Consider the following 25330-nt stretch of genomic DNA (forward strand, 5'->3'; position numbering starts at 1 on the left):
ACAAAATGAGAAAAATTTTTTTCAAATTATATATTTGATAAGGGGCTTGTATCCTGAATATATAAAGAACTCATAACTCAACAATGAAAAAAACCCACCAATTAAAACGTGTGCAAAGGATATGAATAGTCACATCTCTGAAGAACATACGCAAGTGACCAATAATCACATTAAAAGATGCTCAACATCATTAGTCATCAGGAAAATGCAAATAAAACTACAATGAGATACCACTTCATATTTACTAGGATGCCTACAATTTTTAAAAAAGGAAAAAATAACAAGTGTTGAGACTGTAGAGAAATTGGAAGACTCATGCACTATATACATTGCTGGTGGGAATGCAAAATGTTGCAACCACTGTGGAAAACAGTTTGGCAGTTCCTCAAAAACTTAAACGTAGAATTACCACACGACCCAGCAATTCCTTGGTATATAACTGAGAGAACTGAAAACATACATTCACTTAAAAACTTGCATGTGAATGTTCATTGCAGCATTATTCATAATAGCCAAAGGTGGAACAACCCAAATGTCCATCAGCTGATGAATGGATAAACAATATATGATAAATCCATACAAGGGAACATTATTCAGTCATAAAAAGGAATGAAGTACTGATACATGCTACAACATGGATGAACCTTGAAAACATTACACTAAGTTGAAAGAAACTAGACAAAAAAGGTCACATATTGTGTGACTCTTTTTATGTGAAATGTCCAGAATAGGCAAATCCATAGGGATCAAAAATAGATGAGTGATTACCAGAAAATTGAAAAGGGGGGGAATTAAGACTAATTGCTAACAGAAATGCAGCTGCTTATTGCGGAGATTGAAAGGTTCAGGAATTCTATAGTGGTGATGGTTGCACAACATAATGAATATACTAAAACCACTGTGTGTACACTTTGAAGTGCTGATTTTTGTGTTGCGTGAAGTATATCACAATAAAATAATTTAAATAGGCGTAAGTCTGCCATTTTGCAGGGTTTTTAAAAAATGTTTTTTATGAAGAAAAAAATCATTTATAGCAATTAAAAATTTTCCTTCCTCTATGTTACCTTTACCAAACTAGAATACTCCAAAAAATACTAAATTATGTCAGAAAAAAATTTTAAATTACAATTAAGGAGCCTCTAAATTTTATCCATCTTAGATTATCATACTTAATACCTGAAACCTTCACATTCGCAGTAAGACTTAAAACCTCAGTTACCTCTGTAGTCGAGGGGAAAATCTTCAAATAAATAGGATATCTAACACCTTACAGAAATAGTTCTGTACCTTTATTCATAGTGTACCACAGCGTCATAAACTACAGACTATCTCAATCTTTTTAGTTCATGAGATTTCTGAATAAATCAGGCAATATCAAAGGGCACTTAACTGATGGAGATAATGATTGCCATAATCATGAAGATAAAAATGTGATCAACTGGGGGAGGACGTGACCATTCCCTAGAATTCTCAGTTACAGAGGGAACATATTCTTAAATGAAATGGGCATTTCATAGCTTCAAGATGTTGATAAATTTATTAAAAATGTATATCTGAATGAGGCACATGTTTTGTGGGAAAGGCACTTCATTTCAGGTAAAAGCAGTTTGTAAACACCAAATTTTAACCTATATCAATCACTGTCAATTTAGTAATTTTACTGAAGAATAAAGTAATTTTATTCTTCAGTAAAATTACTTAAGAATTTTATTAAGTAAAATTACTTATAATAATTTTACTTTTAAGTTGAGAAAACAATATGTAAATACTTTCAGATATTTAAAAAGTTACGGTTTATACCAATTAATTATGAAGATTGTACATACTATACCTGACACACTTTTAGGAGTGCCAACCCTGTACAACTTCATCTTAATGAACAAATAGGGTTTTTTTAATTTTAGATGTAAATCAGTGTGTCTTGAAAGAAAAAATCTCTCTCGTCCTCGGATCAACCCTGATTTATCAAAACAGGCTCTGCCTAGAGCCAAAAGCTGAACTTTCCATAACAATGAACTTCAAAGTAATGTAGGCAGCATGAAGTCTCAGAGCCACTGCGCACTCCTAGGCACCTGTCTTGAGGGCACAAGGTTCTCAGGCAGCCCAAGTTGTAGGGAAAAAAACAAACATGGGAAATGGTACCCCATTCCCACAATCATAGAATTCTTATTTTTCTGTCACTAGCTAAACTTTTTAAGCTCTAAATTCCACTCTCCTACATTTCCATCTAAGAATAAAACTAAAGGAAACCCTGAGTTTATAATGAGCCTTGGCTCTCAAGTATTTCAGACATTTTACTCAAGTCAAGCTTGATCTTTAACAGCACACAGGAAGAAAAAATGGTGGGGGACACCTTTCACAAATCAGCTATTAGGTGCTGGCACAAAGACCTCTGACCTAAGTGAAATAAAGGTGAGTTAATGACAACTTAATTATGCCCTGTGTTTCACTGACTCATTTTAATGTTAAATAATTTTATAAACGGTTCACTGAGGTGTTTGAACATTTCTTTTCAAGAACTACATTTGTTTTTCTTTTTTAAAAAACTGTTTTTAAATATTTCCTTTTAAGAACTGTTTTTCTTTTTTCTTCTAATAAAAGTTATCAAAAGACTCTCTTCATAGAGTCTCTGAAACTTCTTATAAACTCTTAATCAAGTCTCCTATACTTTATTTTGACTGTCAAATCATAATAAACCAAGTCCTATGAACTACTATTTATCTGTAAAGTTGTAAATTTAAGAAAACAAAAGTAGGAGATAAGATTTGAAAGAGACTTACTCTATCATGTAGCCCTTGCCCATAATTATTTTTATTTTCACTTGCTATTTAATGCCACATGAGATGGTCTGCATTAGTTCTACTCCCATAGAACACTTCAGCATATTGGAAGTGACAGTGGCAGCATCAAAGGTTAAAATCTATCTCTTTTATACAAAAATATAATTTTCTGCTTTTTTGTTAATTAAAATACTTGACGCTTTGCCGCAATTGTACATAAAAGATTGTTGCCTGAGTGGAATAAATATGGGAACATGTGTTTTATATTAAAAAGGAATTAGAGCAAATAAATCCAAAATGTGAATGGACATTTAACTAATCTAAGGTTAGGAAACACTTTTTTTTTCTAAATAAGAGGAGGTCACATTGTCTTAGCTGAACTTTTAAAGAATAAGAAATGATATTAAGATATTATTCTGTAGAAACTTCACAAGATGGGGGGAAAAGCATGTAATTAATTTGTACTGAATATTGTTTTAACCATCATTCAATAAAATATTATTATAAGGCTCTACTGTGAATGAGGCATGGCTAGAATAAAAAGTTTGATAATTTAGTTTTATAGGTCATGAAGGAAGAAAAATACTTTGTAATTTTATATATAAATGAGATAAGAATATTTTTTATCTTGCTTGCCTATAGCTGCTATTACTAGGGGTAATTAATATTCTATGCATTACTGTGATGTGCCTAGCCCAAATTTCAAACGGACTTCAATTATCTAATTAAAATGTTCTCAAAGGTATGAACACACATATAAACTGATACATTTTAAAAATACATATACAATAATCCCTATTATAAAAACATGTTTCACTGTAAAAGAAATTTGTTTATATTTTTCTTCTAATAAAGCCCCAAAGTACATAAAATACTCCCTGTTACTACTTATATGTAGTACAGAAAATCTACAATACAAGTTTCTTTCTTTCCTGCCTACATCACTGTTACTAGGGGTTTTAATATACACATATATACACAGACTCATATGCCCACAAAAAGTTAAATTGTGTACTTACCTTTCCATTCATAAATACAAGTTTACATATTATATTCATTGGTGTATCAGAAAGAAGGTAGACAATGACTATTTTCAGTAGCACACAGAGTTCATCCTACTTACTGTTGAAGAGCCCAGTGCAGACTTTGGAGACCTAATGATTCCAGCAATTGAATGACGAATAGACTCAAATTTGGATAGCCTCTCCTTTCTTTCCTGGAGAGATTAAGAAAGAAGCCTTCAGCAGTAGTAAACTATCTAGTATATACACAGTTATGCTAGGTATTTAGGTATTTATCCACAGCTTATGTCCATCCACTCTGTCTTCCAAGTAAATAAAATGTAAGCTTCCTAACATTAAGAATTAAAAATAACCAAACGCATATGAACTCTATAGCATTTTATTTTCCTGGTCCCTCAATAAATGTCATGATTTGGGGAAAAATAAGAAAGAAATAGAAATTCATGAGATGACAGAAAACAAGAAATGCTAAGGAAACACACAGAAAACCAAATACTAGTGCTCAGAGGAAAAAAAAAAGACACAAACTAGAAGGAACCAGTCTAACAGAAAATTTCAGATGGTACTGTAGTTGTGACATATTCTTCATAAATTTAATTACAAAACAACTGCTGTATATGCCTTACTCCCCACTCTTCCATTCTCCACATCTTGGCTATACCTTTTTAACAGTTTTCGCCTTCCCAAATGTTTTTATTTCAGAAGATTTCTCAAGCACTAGAAATAGATTTTTAAAAAATCCCAAACACCCCAGCTCTTCCAAATGACAGTCTATTTAGATGCCATGGTAAATTACAGATGAACAACTTTAACCAAAAAGCACAGAACAGTTCTCAAAGCAAGGCTCTTAAAGGAGGCACTAAGGTAGAAACAATAAGGTTCTTGATGTCATAAGGGAAAAAGAGTTTAAGTCTGGGCAAGTCACTTAACTATTCTGGCTCTTAAGTTTCCATATCAGTAAACAGGAGGACACTGGACTAGATAAAAATCTTCATCTCAAAAAATTCGTGACCATTGTTCAATTCCCCAATCATGTGCATTGCATTGATCATTGATGAAACTTTCACAGAAGAGCTCCACTGCATCAGGCTGGCAACCAGAGTTACTCCCCTTAGGACAATTAGTTATATCCTGCCTGAGGGTGCCCTCAGAACTTGTTCCCCAATGGAAGGATGAACTAAGGAGAGTGAAAGGTAACAATGGAACACTTTTTTGTTAATAATAGCTTGTTGAAGCAATAACCATATATTATTTCTTACAGACTTCCGTAAATAAACTCAACCTAATAACATTCTTAGAAGGAACAATGAAAGTGATTATTTGGCCCTGTAGGAACAGTCAGAGACTTATTCAAGCCAGTAGGCAATAAGATTCAAGAAAAAGATAACATTCATGCTCAAACTCCAGGCTGAGTGCCAAATATCTTTGGGACTACTTATGCAAAGCAGCCATGAAATTTGGAGGGATTTTGTGAGAGATAACTACAGGGAAATTATAACGCTAGAGAAGATTGTCTCCTGAAAAAAATTCTAAACTGTTGATAACTCTATAACATAAATGAAATACTTCAAATATCAATATGTCCTTCATAAAAGGAATGCATTTATAAATAAACAAATAACTTAGTCTTTTGCAGATATTGATTTGCTGGAGAGAATGAAGGATACACAGTTTCTATTCACATCCCATCACGGTATACAATTTAAGTATAAAACAGTTTCTAAAGGATTTATTTTAGCAATTGGGTTCTGACTGAAGAGAAATCATTTTAGAAGTATTCACTGCCTAGTAACCTAGTTTGTCATGCTGTCTTTTTTTCTTTGATGCTTGCATATTAAGAACATTTATTAAAAGAAAGCCCCCTTGCTAAGTCAAGCATTTTCATATTTTGAAATAATGAAATTGGAAACTAAATGTGCAAAAGGAACATTTGAATGATTAAGATTTTTTCTTAAAATAACAATGCTAAGGAAATTTATAGTATAACAGAATGGAGTTCAACGAAACCTAGGTTGTAAAGCTTTCTATCATTCTTCCTGCTTTCTTGACTCTGTAACTTCTTAAATGATTTCTCCAGGGACATAAATCCCAAGCCCCAGGCTATAATCAGCTCCCTCCCTGTTCAATACCGAAGTATAATTCATGTTCCATGGAGATTTTCTCAAATGTATGAGCAAAAACGTATTATAATTCTTTTAATAAAGTATCCAGTAGTGCAAGATGTACACCAACCAGTTTCCTTTTCAGCACCTCACTGACTCAACAATTTAAGTACTGATAGATTTTGCTCAGTGAGCAACTGTGCATTTCAGTTTTTTTTAAAACTTACAGTACTATGAGTTAAATTATCAAGACATCTTAACTGAAATTCTGCTTTTAAAACAATTAAGGGACATAATAATAGGGCAGTACATTTATCTTCTTTGCTTAAACTAATAAATTATAAAACAAAGAATACATTATGGGGGCTTCCCTGGTGGCACAGTGGTTGAGAATCTGCCTGCCAATGCAGGGAACACGGGTTCGAGCCCTGGTCTGGGAAGATCCCACATGCCGCGGAGCAACTAGGCCCGTGAGCCACAGCTACTGAGCCTGCGCGTCTGGAGCTTGTGCTCCGCAAGAAGAGAGGCCGCGACAGTGAGAGGCCCGCGTACTGTGATGAAGAGTGGCCCCCGCTCGCCGCAACTAGAGAAAGCCCTCGCACAGAAACGAAGACCCAACACAGCCAAAAATAAATAAATAAATAAATAAACAAACAAACAAAAAAAAAGATTTAAAAAGAAAACATTATGATGAGAATGAAAGTATTTCATTAGAGGTCCCTATGTCTAGTAATCAAGGCACTTTACCAGTTTCAGCCATACCCTCACGAATCTCATTATTCTATTTAACAAATTATTCATTATTCATCATTATTATTCATTATTCCCAAGCTCGTTATTCTACTTAATACACTATTTTGAACAGATCAAAATAATCCCTTTGCCATTACCTGTGTATGCTGAACATGTCTTTCTCACAGCAGCTTCCTTATCTCTCCTCCCTCTTCCCTCTCTGCCTCCCATTTTCCCTTCTTTTCTCCTCCCTCTCTTCCTTACCATAATGAATGCTTATAATATTAGCTATTATTATTATTATTTGGGTTTTACTAATTTTGACAAGGACATTTGGGCTGCTTCCATCTTTTGGCTATTGTGAATAGTGCTGCTATGAACACTCATACACATGTACTTGGGTATCTGTTTTCAACTCTTTCAGGGATTTATCTGGGAGTGGAATTGCTGGGTCATATGGTAATTCTATGTTTTCCTTTTTGAGGAACAGCCAAACTGTTCTTTCACAGTGGCTGACCCATTTTACATTCCCACCAGCAACGGATGTGGCTTCTAACTTCTCCACATCCTCACCAACACTTATTATTTCTGTTTTTCTGATTATCATCATCCCAGTGGTTGTAAAGTGCTGCTTGCATTTATTTTTTTTATGGATATTTTCACAGGATATAGAATTAAAAGTCGATGGCTTTGTTTTTTCTTCCAGCACTTTGTCTTCTGGTCTCCATTGCTTCTGGTAGGAAGTCAGCTAAAATTCATGTCATTATTCCCCTATACATAATGTTTCTTTTTTCTCTCACTGCTTTTATAATCAACTAGGAAATAAGTACATGTTATTTTTTTTCTTTTAATTATCCTGCTTGGGATCTGTTAAATTTCCTGGACTTGTGGGTTGAAAATGTTGGAAAACACTTAACCATTGTCTCTTCAAATATGTTTCTACTCCCACCTCCCTCTCTCCTTTCTTCCTTAGATTCTAATTACATGTATGTTAGCCCTTTTGATATTACCCCATGATCTCAAACACTCTATTTACCTATTTTTCTCTTTTTGCTTCATTGTGAATACTTTGTCAACCTGTCTTCAAAGCTCACTATAATTTTCCTGTGTCCAGTCTACTGACAAGTCCATCTAATGAATTGCTCAGTACGGATATTATATTTTTCATTCTAGAATTTCTATTTTTTGTAGCATCCACATTGCTGCTGAACTTCTCCATCTTTTCATATACATTGTCTATCTTTTCTATCAGATCCCTTAGTATTTTTGTAAAAGCTACATTAAAGACATTGTCTGATAATTCCAATACCTGGGCCATATCTGAGTCTGCTTATTTTCTTAGCTGTGGGTCACATTTCTTACTTTTTAGTGGGCCATATAATCTTTGATTGTGTGCCAGATGGTTTGTATAAAAAAAACAGTAGAATCTGAATTCAATAATATTTACCTCAAGAAAGAGGCACACATACTCCTTTTTTCTGTCAGGCTGCTAGAATTGGGGCTGTAGTTAATAAGTTGGGCCTGGCCTCTGCTGCTGCTCTGGTTTGAATTAGTTCACCACCAGCTTCAAATATTTTGGGCTAGATCAAGAGTTTTTCTTCAGCTAGGAATGGAATCTGAGCCCTGGCAAGATTCCAGCACCCTCTTTTTTTGGGGGGAGTGTGGGATAGGGGGGCACTAGGGAGTTCTCTTTACTCTCCAGGCTCACCCACTACTTTATATATCTAAGATAACTTTCTACCCTCCTTCCTAGCCTTTGGAAAGCCATTGCCCTGTACTCTGTGAAGACCCAGAATTCCCTGAAGAGAATCAACTTGGGAGGGATTTCGTATTTTCCTCTGTTGGTGAAAATCCAGAGTGCTCAGTCCTCCTGTCCAAAAGCCTCAAACACCACCCACACCCCCAACAACAGTGTACCACCTTTTTGGTGTGGGGAGAACTTCATTTGGAGTATCTTTCTCAAGTCTCCTTCTCTGATTCTCTGCTCCACTTGTGGAAGACCCTTGAGTAAATGCTGGTGAGTGGATGCTGCCTCACTGTGGGGAGGGCTCCTCCAGATTCTGATCTGCCACACCAGCCTACACACTGTTCTTACAAGTTTGTTAAAAGCTTGTTGAGTTGACTTCTCCTTATTCCCTTTGATGGAAGTTTCCTCCTATCACTCAGTTCCACCAAGGATGGAAGTAGTCACAGGTTTTTTGTTTGTTTGTTTTTGGGTTTTGTTTTCGTTTCCTATGAAAGGCTTGCCACTTTCTGGACTTTGGTTCATTTAGGTTTCTTTCTGTCCTCAGCTCCCTGATGAGTATTTTTTTTAACTATTATTTTGTACCTTATCCTCCTTATTTTGGTTATGAGGTAAGAATGAACGTCTCTTGTGACTTTCTATATCCAAACAGGATGCAGCATTCATATGTATTTTATTAAGACAAGTAACCTACCAGTCATAATTTTATTTACCTTTATTCACAAACCAAGAAAATAAAAAGACACAATTTTAGGGTCTTCAGTATGACAAAGAAGCCATTAATTTATCAAAAGTTACAGACTTTAATTTAACTACCATTTTCTAAAGCAGTCAATTATCACAACAGGCCTTTAAAGACTATGTTCCTCAGAAGATTATTTAAAGGGTTAAACTCCAGACAACTCAAAAATTTTGATTGTTATTCTGTTTTGGTTTTCTTGTTTTTTGGTTTTTTTGTTTGTTTGTTTTCTTTTGTTGATTGCTCTTGGGGGGTAGGGGAGATAAAGTTTATTGGTTTTATATTTTCTGCAGAGGACCTCACAAGGACACTATAAAGACTACTATGTACATATTTCATTTCTGTAAACATTTTAAGTTTCCAACTTTATCTAAGAAGTTTCATGAACGGTTTTACTGTTTGATATTTTCATACTGCACATGTATCAATAATCCTCTTATCTGTTCAGAGCTCCTTTTGTTACTGGAACTAATAACTGAGAACATTTCAAGTTTCAAGGCCTCAGTCGAGACTTTATTAGAATGGAATCAGCAACTGCAGGACCCAAAAGAAAATCATGACTAAAATAACAAAAAAAGAATAAATTTTAAAGAAAGGAATGTGGCGCTTATAATGTTACGCTTCCATTATCAGCAAATAAAATCCAACTGGGAAACCTGTTTTAGAAAGAAGTCAGTTAGGTTCTAAGCATTTGTCTCACTCTCAACCCCTTTCTAAGAGAAACTTCCACACTATGGGATTGCTGGTACCACCTGCCTGAGAATGAAGTTAATAGATAAAAGGTGAGAAATGAAGACAGACAAATTCTTGATGACATGGTTTGAATTTCTGGATATATCCAGTTATGTGAGTGGATAAACTCTCTTTTTTGCTTTAACTAATCTGCCTTACTTGACTGCTACATAGAATGAATACAGCAGGCCTTCCTAGACTATCCATGAGTAATTGAAGATTTCTAATAAATGATTACAAATATCACAATTGTCACTAACAAAATAATGCACTAACATTTTTAATGTTTTGGACACATATTTACTTTCAACAGGAAAATAAATATTTTAATATTGAAATACATTAACATAAATGTAACAATTATTTGCAAAATAAACACTTACTATGTTGTGATGATTACTCTTACTTATTCCCATTAATTTAACAGTTTCAGCACATGACACAGAAAATAACTGCTCAACATGTTGGTGAAAACCCTAGTTTAGATGGTTATTAATAGATGTTATACTACAAAAGGTTCAGTAATTCCACAGATTTTAGAACTTCTCAGTTAAACAAATTTAAACAGATTTCTTAAATGCAACATGTCTCAGAGCCTCAATAATGCATTAGTACATGCACTCTTTTTTTGGAAGAAATATTATTCTGCAAAATTCACTTCAAGAAATGCTGTCATGAGGCTTTCATTATGAGGCAGTAGGAGGGAAAACATTCTCCTCCACTTTACATCAGTCATGGCTTTTTCTTGGACATTATCTTCACATGTAACAGCTCCAAATTAACTAATTCCAGCTCCTCTCTTTCTGGCCACAAGCACCTACCCCACTGGTTTGCTTTCACCAGTTCCACTATAATCATTTTCCAACGTCACTGAAACCCTAAGGCTCTGAGTCTCCTAATCTCTCCCAATCAATCACCTTCTCATTTCTTCTCTTCTTTTTCTAACTGAGATGCCATGACACATCATTTCACTGACACTTTTGCCAATATTCTAAATTCCCTTGCTCTCCTGTCTCTTAATTGTCCCCAGGCAGCAAACCCTAATGGTGGATCGATTCAACTTTCTGCATTCAGCAACTCACCACTGATGGGGAGAAGCACATGATTATTACTTCAAAAGAGCCCTAAATATCTGACATACTATGAAATTTCTCTGGCCAACTCACTTCTTAACTCTCCCACTGCCGTTGTCAACCATTTCAAACCTTTCTTACTTTTCTTGTGTCTAAAACCACCTTGTTCTACCCTCTACAGCTTCTTTAGAAGGAAGCTACAAGCAAGCAACTCCTTCAACTTCCCTTTTCAAACCTACAAATCCATTCCTTCTCTTCCCATTCTAACCTCTTCCCCATTTGGAAACATGAAGCTGTCTCTCTCCCACCAAGGGTGACCACTCTACTTGTACCTCATCCCTTCCTGTCCTCCCAAGGACTTTACACCTTAAAAAAACCTAATAAATTTCTCTTTGATGTACTGTCCCATCAGCTTTTATATTTAAGTTGCTCTCATAGGAAAACAAGGAGAAGAGGTAGTAAGAGAAAGGAGGTGGGAGAGAGAAATGAAGAGAAGAAAGGATGAACCTTTCCCTTTACCACACATCCTGCTCCAGCTGCTGCTTGCTCTTTACAAAAAAGAGAAAAATCCCTAAAAGAGTTATCTACGTGAGCTAGAAATCTCAGGACCAAGTCTCTATTCCTATACAATAGGCACTAATCTGTTTAAATTAATAAAGCATCCATTGCATATACTGGTATTTTCAGAAATTCATTCACTATTTCATCACCAGGCAATAAGCAGAGCAGAATCAATAAGTGATGAAGAGCATACTGGCCTAGAACAGTCAATATGTAACTCCAAATATCATACTTACTATCAGGAAGAACTTTGATTAGGTGTCATCATCCAAACTACAATTTTTCAGCTGAAAATTTAGAGTGGGTATTCATCAAGTAACCATATCAATGGTTTCACAAAATTATTAAAGGTACAATAATAGTACAATAATTCCAAATATTTAAAATTGTATTTTTTATTAAGCAAAATTATTACATGGGAGAAAAAGTTTAGAGATATGAGAATTTGAACATCCCCTAAATCCCCTTGTTCCTACTGAGTTCTCCAGAGATTTTATAACTAGCGTTGTCTATCTCTGTCCTTATAGAGGAAACCTTAATTTATACCTATCGTAAATGCACATAGAAAATATAATAACAAAGAAAGTATAGCCCAGAAACACTAATCGTATTTTCATCCATCAGTTTGAGGTAAAAACTCTATATAGCTCTCTGAGCACAGAGATGACTGAATCCTCAAAATAAGGCCTCTCCAGGAAGGTTTCCTGTAGTTACCTCACTCAGAGCAAAATTTCATGAAGATTCTAATAAAAGTAACTGAAAGGTAATAAATGGTGTTTAAATTTTTATTCCTGATGAATTTTTCATCCCACAACATTCTTTTTGACTTTGATTATATACTTTCTATTTCAATATATAACTAGAGTTAAGAAGTGATTTGTTCAGTTGGAGTGGCAGCCCTAAAAATTGAGAGGCTATATTTTATTTAAATAATGGCCAAAGGGAATGTCAAATGTCTTGACTAAACTTCCCTAGGTTTGCATGACCTACACATTTTAGAAAGCACAGCTTTTAAAGGCACCATGATTGTTCTTCACTGTCTTCATTCCTTAGGCAAGCTAACTCTCGTTTCAAGATACACATTGGAAATATTTTCTCCTTGCCAAGCATTAACTTCCTACCTTACAAGTGGCTGCAATGTGTTTTACCTGAGATTCAGAAAAGTTTATACAGAAGAAAATTTTCTTATAAAGGGGAAGGAAAGCTGATACAAATATTTGTAATGTCTAGTAGCAATCAGATGGATTCACAACTTCTCAGGATGGGTAAGGAAAAGAGGAAGTGGTTTAGAGCCAATCTAGGTCTACTTAACACAAATAGCTATGCTCAAAGGTACATAGCAAGCTCAGCAGTTATTTTGTTTTGTTTTGTTTTTACATATCCAAGAGAATTAGAATAATTCTATATAGGTGTAGGGCATTTGATTCTAATCATACTTTCATGGCCTTAGACATAGCAAAAATTTTTCCAGAGCCTCAAAACACTATCTAGCCATATTCAGAGTTTCTCAGAAGACAAAATTCACGCCTCAGAAAGCATTTCACCCCCCCTTAAGTCATGATAAGCTCACAATTCACATTTAAAATTCGAGGAGCATAAAGAACTTTATCTCTAATGGATATGAAGCTGAAAGAAGACAGGTATTACTTTTTCTAATCTTCAATATAAGACAAAAATATCAATGATTTCCTTGGCCATAGAAGTCATTGAAACTATACGATGAGTTTGTAATATTTCTAATTCAGAATACCTTTGCACAGCTATACTTTATTCCAAGTAAAAACTTAATCTTTTACTGGTACTACTCAAATTGTAGTATAATATCTATAGAATTGACTGACAGATACATAATATTTTCATTTGAAATAGTACCAGGAGAAACAGCAATTCAATAAAGGATGAATCTTAATTAAACAATAATCCTCTTTATCAAAGGATAAAGAAAAAAGATTATCTCACCAAAAAAAAAATTTTTTTTTATTTTAAAAAGGAGTCTGGAATTTTCCTCTCATTAAAAAATAAAACAAAAACAAACAATCAAAAAAAAAAAAGACCCACCAGATACAATATGAAAGCATTATCATAAGTACCTTAGCCTACTTTCTTTCTGCTTCATGTGATAAAATAAAGCAGATGAGTTAATGGAGGAAGATTATACAAGAACAGCAGATAATTAGGAAGTACTCTATCAATGGATGAAAGACCAATGACACCCACAATGATCAATCTCAACATTGGGATAGCAGTCCAACTAAAATATACTTTATTTTCCACAGATCATTATCCTAACTTTTCCTTCCCTCTGAAACTTAGCTACCTGAAAGTGTTGATAGAAAAAAAAAAAAAAAAATCAACTATATAACCGTCTCTGCTTATTCCTTGTTAGCCACTTGCTTCTCGTATCACTGAAATTTTAATTTGCTCTCCCACATGACCTCAATGTTGCCAAACCCACTGGGTACTTTATTTGACTTTCCACAGAACGTTTCCCTGTTGACGACTCCCCTCTTTTCCCTAGGCTTCAGTAACATCACTGCCTCTTGGTTTTCCTCCTATCTGTCTGGTTGTTCCACCTCATTCTCCCTTACAACATCCTTTTTCTTTGCCTGCCCCTTAAATGTCGGTCACCCAACATTACCATCCTTGGCCCTCCTCTCTTGCCCCCCCGCAAAATCAAACACATTTATCTCTATCACTTCAATTATCATCTGCATGCTGATGATGCCCAAAAGCTACATCTCTAGGCCAGACCTCCAAATAGAACTCATCATCCTTCCCCCAGTCCAATCTGCTTCTATTCCTATGAGCCTTTCTTTTGTGGCTAGCGCCGACAACTACAGAATTCCGCAGGCAGAAATCTGGAGGTCAATCTTGGTATTCCTTCTCCCTCATATCCATATCCAATCAGTCACCAAATTCAAAAGTTTGTAAAATATCTCTAAAATCAGCCCCTTTCTTTCAGTACTCCCTGATGTGACTTCAGTTCAGGCACCAGCATTACTGCCCTGGATTGTTCTTTGCTCCTGTTCTCTACAAAGCCCCGAGTGGTCTTTGTAAAAAGGTAAATCAGACCATTTCACTCTGCTGCTTACTATCTTGAATGGCTCCCCCACTGAGTTCATAATAAAATCCCAATTCACACAAAAAGGTTTTTCCATAATATAACTCCTACATACTTATTCAATCTCATCTCTCTCCACTTAACTTTTCATACCTATAATATGGTCATATATAAATACTGAAGATTTGGAATGCACCATATTTTCTTTTACCTAAGTGATACATGATGCTTCTTCCTTTTCCTGAAATACTATTCCAAAATTTTTCTTTTTTTTTTGGCCTGTCCACCTCATTCCTTCTTCAGGCCCAAAGCAGACTTTTACCCCGAGATCTGGCACTCTAAATCAAGAGTATTCTTTTTATGTTCTCTGACAGTACCCAAACTTTACTCTCGTCACATTCTTGTTATAATTATCTGTTAACTTCACTCAACTGTGAGCTCCTTGCGGACAAGGACTTTATCTCATTCAACTTTGTATACAAAGCTGAGACAGTGCGTGTGGCATATTGTACTTTCCAAAATGGCCTCAACAATATCTCCATCACACATGCCCTTCTTACCATAAAAACTCTGACTCTTCTTTCACTGAGAAGTGGGGCATATGTTCTCTCCACTTGATTTTGGGCGAGTATGTGACAATCGTGAAAGGGACACTACATGACTTCTGAGGCTAGGTCATACAATCAGCTTCCTTCTGGTTTTCTTAGAACATATACTCTTGAACCTAGCCACCTCAAGCTGTAACAAACATCAAGCAACCCAGAGACAGATCTACAAGAAGGTAAACAGAGCTCAGTTGAACTTGCAGCCAGCAGCACCCAAACTGCAAGTCATGTGAGTGAACCACTTAGGAAGTGGATCCTAATGCCTCTAGTCCAACTGTTACAGTTTATGGCACATGGAACAGAGATAAGCCTTCCACACTGAACTCTTCCCAAACAGAGATTCATGAGCAAATGAAATAACTGGTTGTTTTAAGCCTTTAAGTTTTGCAGTGATCTGTTACATAGCAATAGATCATCAGAACAGTGCCTGTCATAAAGTACACACACACACACAGTGGAGTATACATATGCACAACACGTACTAACACATATACATAAAGTTTGGTGAATCAACGAATACATTTTCCAAATCAATTTTACTCCATAAGTTAGATTTGGTGGACAGAGGAGAGACTGTTGCCAAATATTTTAATTAGAATAGTTAAAGTATCTTAGCTTTTTTATCATTACAAAAACTGATTCAGAAAATCAAACACAAGAAATATATAAATTAGGGTAAATGTCCTCGTAATCACCACCCAGTTCAAGAAATAGAACTTTGCCAAATACTGCAGAAGGCCTCCAGGTGACAGACAGGTCCCAGTCACAACCACCTATATCCTTTCCTCCAAAGTTACCACTATCATGCCTTCCACAGTAAATCACTCACTTGCATTATTTTTAGTTTTATTTTTAGTTTTTAGTGTGCATCCCTAGACACTATACTTTTAGTTTTGAACATTTTTAAAATTTTATTTAATGTATCTTTAAGCATCTTTTAATCAATAAGTTCCCTCTCCATCCCTATATTTTCCTTACAATTCAGCTGTTTAAAGACCCAGCCATTTTGTATGGACCTAGGGTCTGTCATACAGAGTGAAGTAAGTCAGAAAGAGGAAAACAAATATCGTATGCTAACATATATATATGGAATCTAAAAAAAAAAAAAAATTGGTTCTGAAGAACCTAGGGGCAGGACAGGAATAAAGACGCAGACATAGAGAATGGACTTGAGGACACGGGGAGGGGGAAGGGTAAACTGAGACGAAGTGAGAGAGTAGCATGGACTTACATACCCTACTAAATGTAAAATAGATAGCTAGTGGGAAGCAGCTGCATAGCACGGGAGATCAGCTCGGTGCTTTGTGACCAGCTAGAGGGGTGGGATAGGGAGGGTGGGAGAGAGACGCAAGAGGGAGGGGATATGGGGATATATGTATACGTATAGCTGATTCAATTTGTTATACAGCAGCAACTAACACAACAATGTAAAGCAATTATACTCCAATAAAGATGTTAAAAAAAAAAAAAAAAGACCCAGCCATTTGACTCAGAGTTTTCCACAGCATGAATTTGATGATTTCATACTCATGGGGCAGTCCAACATGTCCTCTGTCCTCTTTTCTACAAACTGGCAGCTAGGATCAGAGGCTAGATCACACTTGGATTCAATACCTTTAGTGAGATCATGGTGGCAAATATCAGGAGACAACGTCTGGTTCTCTCTTTTTGTGATGTTAGCAGCTACTGATGATCAATGTCTACATCCACTAATTCATGGGGTATTGTAAAATGGTGGTATTCTTTCAAATTCTATCATGTGTTTCCCATTTATTAGTTGGAATATTTCTATAAAAAGATGCTTTCCCTCATCAATTATTTGGTTAATCAGCAATTATCTGCTAATACAGTTCATATAGGAAAGGCAGGATAAATGTTTAACTGTTTTATACGGATATATTTTTTAAATTCAAAGTCTTTGAAACAAGAATTATAAACAAATCAAGATAAGTTAAAATATACTCATTAATGGAATAATAATAATGATGGTGGTGATTAAGGTAAATATAATCAAAGCTAATATATAACAAACTTTTGTAAACGGCCTTACATATATTAACTCACATAATCCTCACAAACAACTTTATCAGACAAGTACTATTATTTTCTCTTTTTTACAGATGAGGACACTGAAGCACAGTTAGTAAATGACTGAAACAAGATAGAAGCATGGGTAATGTCTTTAACAGCATTTAAAGGTGGTCCAGAAATAAACATACACATATTCTCAGGTTCACTGATGTATTTCTATGGAGTCTTATAGGGTTATCTCCGTTTAGCACCATGATATTTAGCTATGTGACAAAGAGAAATGATTCCATAAAAAACTTAGAAAGTGGATAATCAAGGGCTGACGCTACACTAAACCTAGCCCTAGTTATCTGTAACTCTTTTAAATTCTTTTCCTTGGTCATCTTCAACTTCCCATCTCTCTTTGGATGGGAAGTTTTAATTCAAGTAGATGTTTTAAGTTTTTTTCTTATCCCTAACTTGTCCAAATTCCTAATATGAAATTCAGTATACCAAAGTTCTTTTTCTGACTTAAGAAAATTCATATTTACTTTTCTGGCTTAAAATAAGTTATTCCACCTTGGGCTTCAATTAAACTTATATTACAGTACCTAATGCATTTATATAAGCTAATAACTATGTCATTATAAAGATAAATTATAATGATTATTTTGCAAAGGTTAACATGAGAAATTGGCTCTAAAATCTTTCATTGCAATAATATTTTCTAAATGTCTGCTGAGATAGAAAGTTCCAAAGATACTACATAAAGTAATAATCTCTGTATCAGAACAAGGTATTTTAACTGGGTCTCTACAATTTAATGTATATAGATATTTGGTCTACCATTTACTCATGTTTACTTGTAAAAATTATTATTCAGAAGTCCATTTATTTGAATTACAAAAATACCATACTACTGGAAAAGATTTTAAAGAAAAATCCAGATACATAAATAAGATACTGGCTGGCACGTTATACAAACTTTTCATTATTTTAAAGCTTTTACACAAGAGTGAACGAGTAAAATGTATAACAGAAACTATACCAGCCAATGGATACTTAGCAAAGCAATTCAACCAGCAAAGTACTCAAGCACACTAAATCATCTGACTGGTAAAGATTCTTGAAAAACTAAGTTTAAATAAAACTGTATTTTTAAAGATTCAAATCTGCTAGAAATAACTTTGGTTATAGAGTTTATCCTTAAATTCTTATAAGTTTAACAAAAAGCATTGTTACTTAGATAATATTAGGTGTAAAAAATTAAAAAGAACTCATTATTTTGAAATGCATGTTGAAGAGAGATAAATGAAACAAAGTAGGTTGCACAGATACAATGTTAATCATTTGGCCTAATACTAACCAGAATGCATAAGAGTGTAAAGACAATGTTTTCTTAACCAGTTTTGCTTTTACATTAACGATACTTATATAAACCAGGAGAGAAAAAAATGTACAAGTACATGGATTAAATCTCATGTGGCTAGTCTGGATGAGACCTATTACTGATACAATTTCATACTTCTCCCTTCAACAGGCATGTACCAGTTTACTAAAATTCATCTGACAGATAAATATAAGAATGTAATTTCACCAGAAATGCAACATGCAGTTCTCTTAAATAAGACATTTGGTACAGATTTAAATGAGAAATCTGTGTGGGATGGCTATTCGTGATTAGCTAACTGGACTATTCAAGTACAGTTATTACATTTACCAAATAATAATACATTTTCACTTGAGACTTAAACAATATTTTCACTTTCTTCATACCAAGGGTAAATAAGTATACCAACGAAGAATGTGAATCTTCTCAAATATAAATAATTAAATATAAGTCATCAAGATAAAAAAGGGATATTCTACTACATAGAATTACCTCAAACATAGAGAAAATATTCAATATACTTTTAGACATTGCATTATGAAGTTGCTATGATAGTCTATGAAAATTTACAAACTATTACTAATAGGCCTACAAATGTATTTTCATGTACAATTCTCAATTATACAATTTCCTAAACATTCATTACCATTCCTTGACTACTGACAAATGTTTATTTTGGCATGTAATATTAAAAATAAATTTTTAAAAATCTAAAACTATATTTAAAATCTGCCTTTTTGAAAAAGAAACTATATTACCTAAAAAGAAGTGCTTAATGTTTTTGCCATAAAAGCAATAAAAAGATAAAAATAACAAATTACCAGCAATATTATATTGGCTGGCACATTTTTTTCTGTAAAGGGCTGGACAGGAAATATTTTAGGCTCCTGGGCCACATGGTGTCTGTCACCCCTACCCAACTAGGCTGAAGCCTGTGTTCCAATAAAACTTTATTATGGACACTGAAATCTGAATTTCATATAAATTTTACATATCACAAAGTAGTCCTTCTTTTGATTTTTTTCAACCATTTAAAAATGTAAAAATAATTCTTAGCTCATAAGCCACCCAAATATAGACAGCAGGCCAGATTTGGCCCATGGGCCATAATTTTCCAACCCTTATTATGTCACTTAAATTACAGAAACTATACAACAAAGGCTATATAAGCAGTTGTTAAGAGGACAGATTCTACAGTCAGACTGGGGGTGTTCGAATCCTAGCTCTCCTACTTGCAATCCATATCAAGTTGCCTAACTGTACATCAATTTCCTTCTCTATAAATTGAGAATAATAATAGTACTGCCTATTAAGAATAATAATAGTTCTGCCTAATAGGGTTGCTGTAAGGATTGAATGTGGCATGGAAAGGACTAAGCAAAGCTCCTAGCACTCAATAACTAGTTAACCCTCTCTAAATATGCTGCTGCTGCCATCTTCAAAACACAGGAAAAGTTCTGTGTTACACATTATAATATGCAAAGGCATTCTACTTCCAAATGTCCACAGGCAAAATTAGAGAAAAATCTTTTAAAAAATAGTTACAACATTTCAGAACTGGAAGATACTATAAAAATAATCTTGTTTCACCAGAAGTTCAAAGATGTTCTTGGTTCAAGTCTGAGTTAAAGTCAAAACCAGGACTAGAATCAAGTGTCTCTATCTGTATTATGAGACCAGAAAGTCCTGTGTTTATTGTATCCTCGTAGCAATTTCGTAGACACTTACTGACCAAAATTTAAACAACATTCCTTTTTGAGGGGTTTGGAAAGGAGTACTTGGGAAGTATGAGGCCAGGGGCTGGCAAAAACTACTCCAGGCAGACAAAATAGCAGAGTGATTGAAAGCAAAAATTTGGTATCAAAGCTGGATTTAGGGCTTCCCTGGCGGCGCAGTGGTTGAGAATCTGCCTGCCAATGCAGGGGACACGGGTTCGAGCCCTGGTCTGGGAAGATCCCACATGCCGCGGAGCAACTAGGCCCGTGAGCCACAACTACTGAGCCTGCGCGTCTGAAGCCTGTGCTCCGCAACAAGAGAGACCGCGACAGTGAGAGGCCCGCGCACCGCAATGAAGAATGGCCCCCGCTTGCCGCAACTAGAGAAAGCCCTCGCACAGAAACGAAGACCCAATACAGCCAAAAATAAATAAATAAATTAATTAATTAATTAATTTTTTAAAAAAAAGTTGGATTTAATTACACTGCTTGACCCACATAACCTTGGGCTAATTTATGTAATATTTCTGGGGCTCACAGAATAGGTACTCAAAAGATATTTGAATGAAAGGCCAAAAGAACTAGGCTTCTCTCAAAGTTAAGGGTCTCACCTACAACCAAAGCTTCAACTTTTGAAAACTTTCTTGATAATTAAAGAGAATAATACACAGCTGTAATGGGTTGGATGTGACACCCTCCCCCAAAAGATATGTCCACCCAGCACCTGTAAATGTGACCTTTCTTGGAAAAAGCATTTCTGCAGATATAAGTAAACTAAGGGTCTCAAAATGAGATCGTCCTAGATTGTCCAGGTGGGTCCTAAATCCAAAGACAAGCTTCCTTATAAGAAGACTTAAACAGAAGAGGAAAAAACACAGAAGAGAAGGAAATGTGAAGAAGGGAAACAGAGATTGGTGTGATGTGTCCACAGGTCAAGAAATGCCAGGGTTTGCCAGTAGCCAACCACCAGAAGCTACGAGGGAGACATGGAACTGTTCTCGCTCAGAATCTCCAGAAGGAACCAACTCTGCAGACACCCTGATTTTTAACTTCTGGCCTCTAGAACTGTGAGAGAATAAATCTATGTTGTTTTTAAGCCAGCAGAACTGTGAGAGAATAAATCTATGTTGTTTTTAAGCCAGCAAGTTTGTGGTAATTTGTGAGAGCAGTCCTAGGAAACTAATACACAGCTGACAAAGAATCACTGAATATTTACCTTGTAAAGTGATCATCAGCTATTCTAAACATCAAAAAAAAAAACCACCAAAATCACCCTTATATGAATTCTATTCATCAGGAAAACTGGTTAAAAATTGCATTATTCTCATAAATTCTATACAGTGAGATTAAAATGCGCATATACGCATTTTTTATTGTTCATTTCCCACTCCAGGTTTTAGAACCTAATCTCTGACCAAGGTTAGGTTGCTGACCAGCAACACCTTGCCCCCAAATCCACTATCAGAAGTATAGCTGCAGTCCCAAAGACAGTTTTTCTCAACAGGAACCCTGATAACTCCAGAAACTATACAGCAATACGCACAGCTCAGCAGTAGCAAGGTCACAGGACTGTCTCCCTCTGGCTTTTCATTCATTTACAGTACAGTAGCTGGAACAGTGGCTAACTTTTTTATTTGCTTTGCTAGCATCTATTTTCATACTAATTAGCATATGCGGTTTTTACATTTTGGGGTCCAAGATTGTTTCCGATAATAAGGTGCCAGCAAAGAAAGAATTTCAAAGGCAACCAACTACTAAGAAAAAAAAATAAGTTGATTAGTATAAGTTTACACAGATAGGGCATGTAGTAAAAAGATTAACATTGAAAATAAGTATGAAAATTACTGGTCCATAGTCCTTATTCTATCACACTTTTTTCATGTTTTATATAGAATCAGTGTTAGAAGGAATCTTCCAAGCTAGAGATTTTTCTACTTCAACATTTTCACTCATAACAGTTGAGAAAATGGAGATCAGAGTAGGTAAGATGACTTGACTCATGACACACATATGATGACAAAGCTAACTCCTTTTTCCACTGTAACACATGGCCTAGATTACATCCACAAAAACCAAATGCTGGGCATTGGTCACTCATTCAAAAATTTAGGGTGGGGTGGGGAGGAAAGGCTCTAACGACATTAAAGTAGAAATGTTACATTGAAACAATTACTACATTCAAATTTATAATATTTAGTATAAAACTGTTGTTCATTTACACCCAGAAAAGATGCACTATTTTGAATACCATAACTCAAGGAATGTAATAAAAACAGAAAAAGACCAGTAAATCTTAATTACAAATAATTATAAGACTGAGGAATGCTGCTAATATGAAGATACACTCTCACACACACACACACACGTGCACACACACACACAGACACACACACACACACAGCCGTTTGGGACCCAAAATGGCGAAATGTTAGATATGACCGAAATTGTATCTGTATCAGACAGATACAATTATCTTTTTTTTTTTTTTCACTAAAGATAAAACACTAAGATAGGGGAGAGGCCTTTGAATACAAATACAGGAAAGTTTGGATCCACATGTCAGAAATGCTTCATTCAGTGCCTATAAATTCATTAAATCTCAAAGTAGTGAGAACCCAAATGATTTTAAGTATTCTCAAATACATGAATAAAACATCACTATTGCTAAAGTTTTAGGGGCTATGTCAAAGAAGACAGTCATAATACACTGCTTGAAGTCTCTGTGGAAAAAATATTGACATGCTTAGAAAATGACTCTAACACTGAAGGTAGCTAACATTTATTGAGCACTAACTATGTGCCAAGCACCATGGACCCTGTCCATGCAGTCTTCTGTACATTTAATCATCTATAACACTATAGAGCAGGTCCTGTTAGCCTCACTTCATAGATTAGAAAGCCAAAGTTTGGAGTGGGTAAATAACTTCTGCAAGGACAATAAGAAGTTCTTACTCAGAATACTAATTCTTACACTCAAACCTGTAACGTAATCTAAATCACATCACTTGTTCTCTTCCCTACACTGATTGGGTAGCAACAATATAATTTATAGAACCAAAGGATTAATATCTAGAATTTTTTTAAATCAGCTTCAGCGCTCTAAGAATTATATATAGATTCAAAAAATTACCAACAAATTGTCTTAAGGCTTTAAATGTACAAAATAAAATCAAATAGCTAATTATCATATCTTAATGAGTAGAAATTAATACTTTTTAAAAGAATAACTTACTTTAAAACTAAATGGCACTAATGAGATGCCTCATTTGACCATATCCTTAAAAAAGATTATCCTCACAAATCAAATTTGTATTTCTGTCTTCTTACATAGTTCAAAATGAACATAATCTGGCCTTATCTTGCTGAGTCAAAACTATAAGACTCTGTTTTGGAATTTCTTCTATCTGTATTTTGTGCCTTTTTTTTTTTTCCCAGATTCCTCCCTTGGTGTTAAAATATGGGTTATCACTTATTGCTACTGACAATTCTTGATTCCACTCCTCCCCCTCTCCTCCACCACCCCACGCCTGCACTCGCTATTTACCATTTGCTCTTTCTAATCTACAGTACACTGAGAAATCATGAAAATAAGTTCATTAGAACTGCTTCCAAGTAAGAGTAGAAAATTCTAAGATTCTTTCTGATCTTTATTATGTGAACTTAGTTACATTCATCTGTGAAATCCAAATAGATTATTTTTTCTCCTACTTCTAGTTTCAGAGTAGAGGTCACAGAAAGAATGACCTATGGAGAAATTGGGTGTTTTTCTACTTGTTTCTAAGTGTAAAACTATACCTGCATGACTTAAATGTGGGTAGTATTTCCAGGTTTTTACTACCATCCTGGAAGAAGGTATTGCCAAATCTCCTAGTCTCTATTCAGTTTTCATTTTGCTTGAGCTCTGTGGAAGGCAGATTTCTCAGATGGCCTCTAAAATTCCCACCCCTTCGTATGCACATCCTGCATGATCACTAGGATGGTGATATGGTAGATTTCACGCCCATGATTAGGTTATGTTGCGTGGCACAGCTGACTGTAAGAAAGGGAGAATATTCTGAGTATGCCTGACCCAATCAGGTGAGCCCTTAAAAGAGACTGGCCTCTTCCTGAAGGCAGAGACTTAAAGCTTAAGAGAAATTCAGTGTGAGGAAGATTCTCCATTGCCGGAGGGGACTACATAGCAAGGTATTCTGGTGGTCTCTGCGAACTAAAAGTAGCGTCCAGTTGTCAGCCAGCAAGCAAACGAGGACCTCAGTCCTCTAGTGCAAGGAACTGAATTTTGCCCCAACCACATGAGCTTGAAGAGGACCCCCACGCTTCAGATGAGAATGCAGCCAGCCAACACGCTGACTTTAACATCATGAGACCCTGAGCAAAGAGTTGGGTCAGGCCTGGACAACACAGAACTGGACCCACAGAACTGTAAACTAATAAACAGGTCCTGTTTGAAGCCATTAAGTTTGTGGTGATTGGTAACACAGCATAGAAAACTAACGCAAGCCTTCTCAGCATTTGTGTCTTACTGATGGCTCCTTGCCTGAAATGCTTCTTTGTGTGACTCTCCTCTTTCCTCTCTCTTGTCCCTCCTTAGTCTCCACTGTGAGCCTTACTTGCTCTACCCACCTAGTTCCCCAAGCTTCTGGTCTTAGCCTTTTCCTCATACTGTACCATCTTCCTGTGTGATCACTCTCATTTTTTAACAAATGTTTGTTGAACAACTACAGTGTTCCAGATGGTAATGCAGGCTCTAGGGAGCTATCAGTGAAAAAACAAACAGAAAAAAAACTCCTGCTCCTGTGGGGTGTTCACTGATTCTACGATAACCAAGACAGCCTCGCCTCCTGTGTTTCAGACTCAAATCGCCAGCTGTTTTTTAGGAAACTCAGTCTCAGAGAGGTGAGGTAACATGTCTAAAGTCCCTCATTCTGGACTTAATCTCAAATACATCTTATTCTTAAATATTCTGAAACTGTTTCCTCAACTGAAACCTCACTTCTTCACCCCCTTCACTCCTAGGTCTATTGCAACCGAACCTCCTTCCTCCCCCCTCCACAGAAACAATTC

General features: G+C 35.5%; 1 protein-coding gene across 10 annotated transcripts in view; it reads right to left on the reverse strand.

The window, feature by feature from the left end:
• The window catches only part of FER (FER tyrosine kinase), a 441496-nt gene that overhangs the window by 230146 nt on the left and 186020 nt on the right, over window positions 1–25330 (reverse strand). For all 10 annotated transcript variants that reach the window (XR_014261909.1, XM_082455757.1, XM_082455759.1 and 7 more), the window contains one exon: window positions 3904–3996. Coding sequence is in view for 8 of the 10 variants with exons in the window: in XM_082455757.1 (XP_082311883.1) it covers window positions 3904–3996 (93 nt within the window). In the remaining 2 variants the exon portion in view is untranslated. Of the gene's footprint in view, window positions 1–3903; window positions 3997–25330 lie in introns of those variants that run through there.

The sequence above is a fragment of the Balaenoptera physalus genome (genome assembly GCF_965194825.1).
Source record: "Balaenoptera physalus genome assembly, chromosome: 3".
Classification (NCBI taxonomy): domain Eukaryota; kingdom Metazoa; phylum Chordata; class Mammalia; order Artiodactyla; family Balaenopteridae; genus Balaenoptera; species Balaenoptera physalus.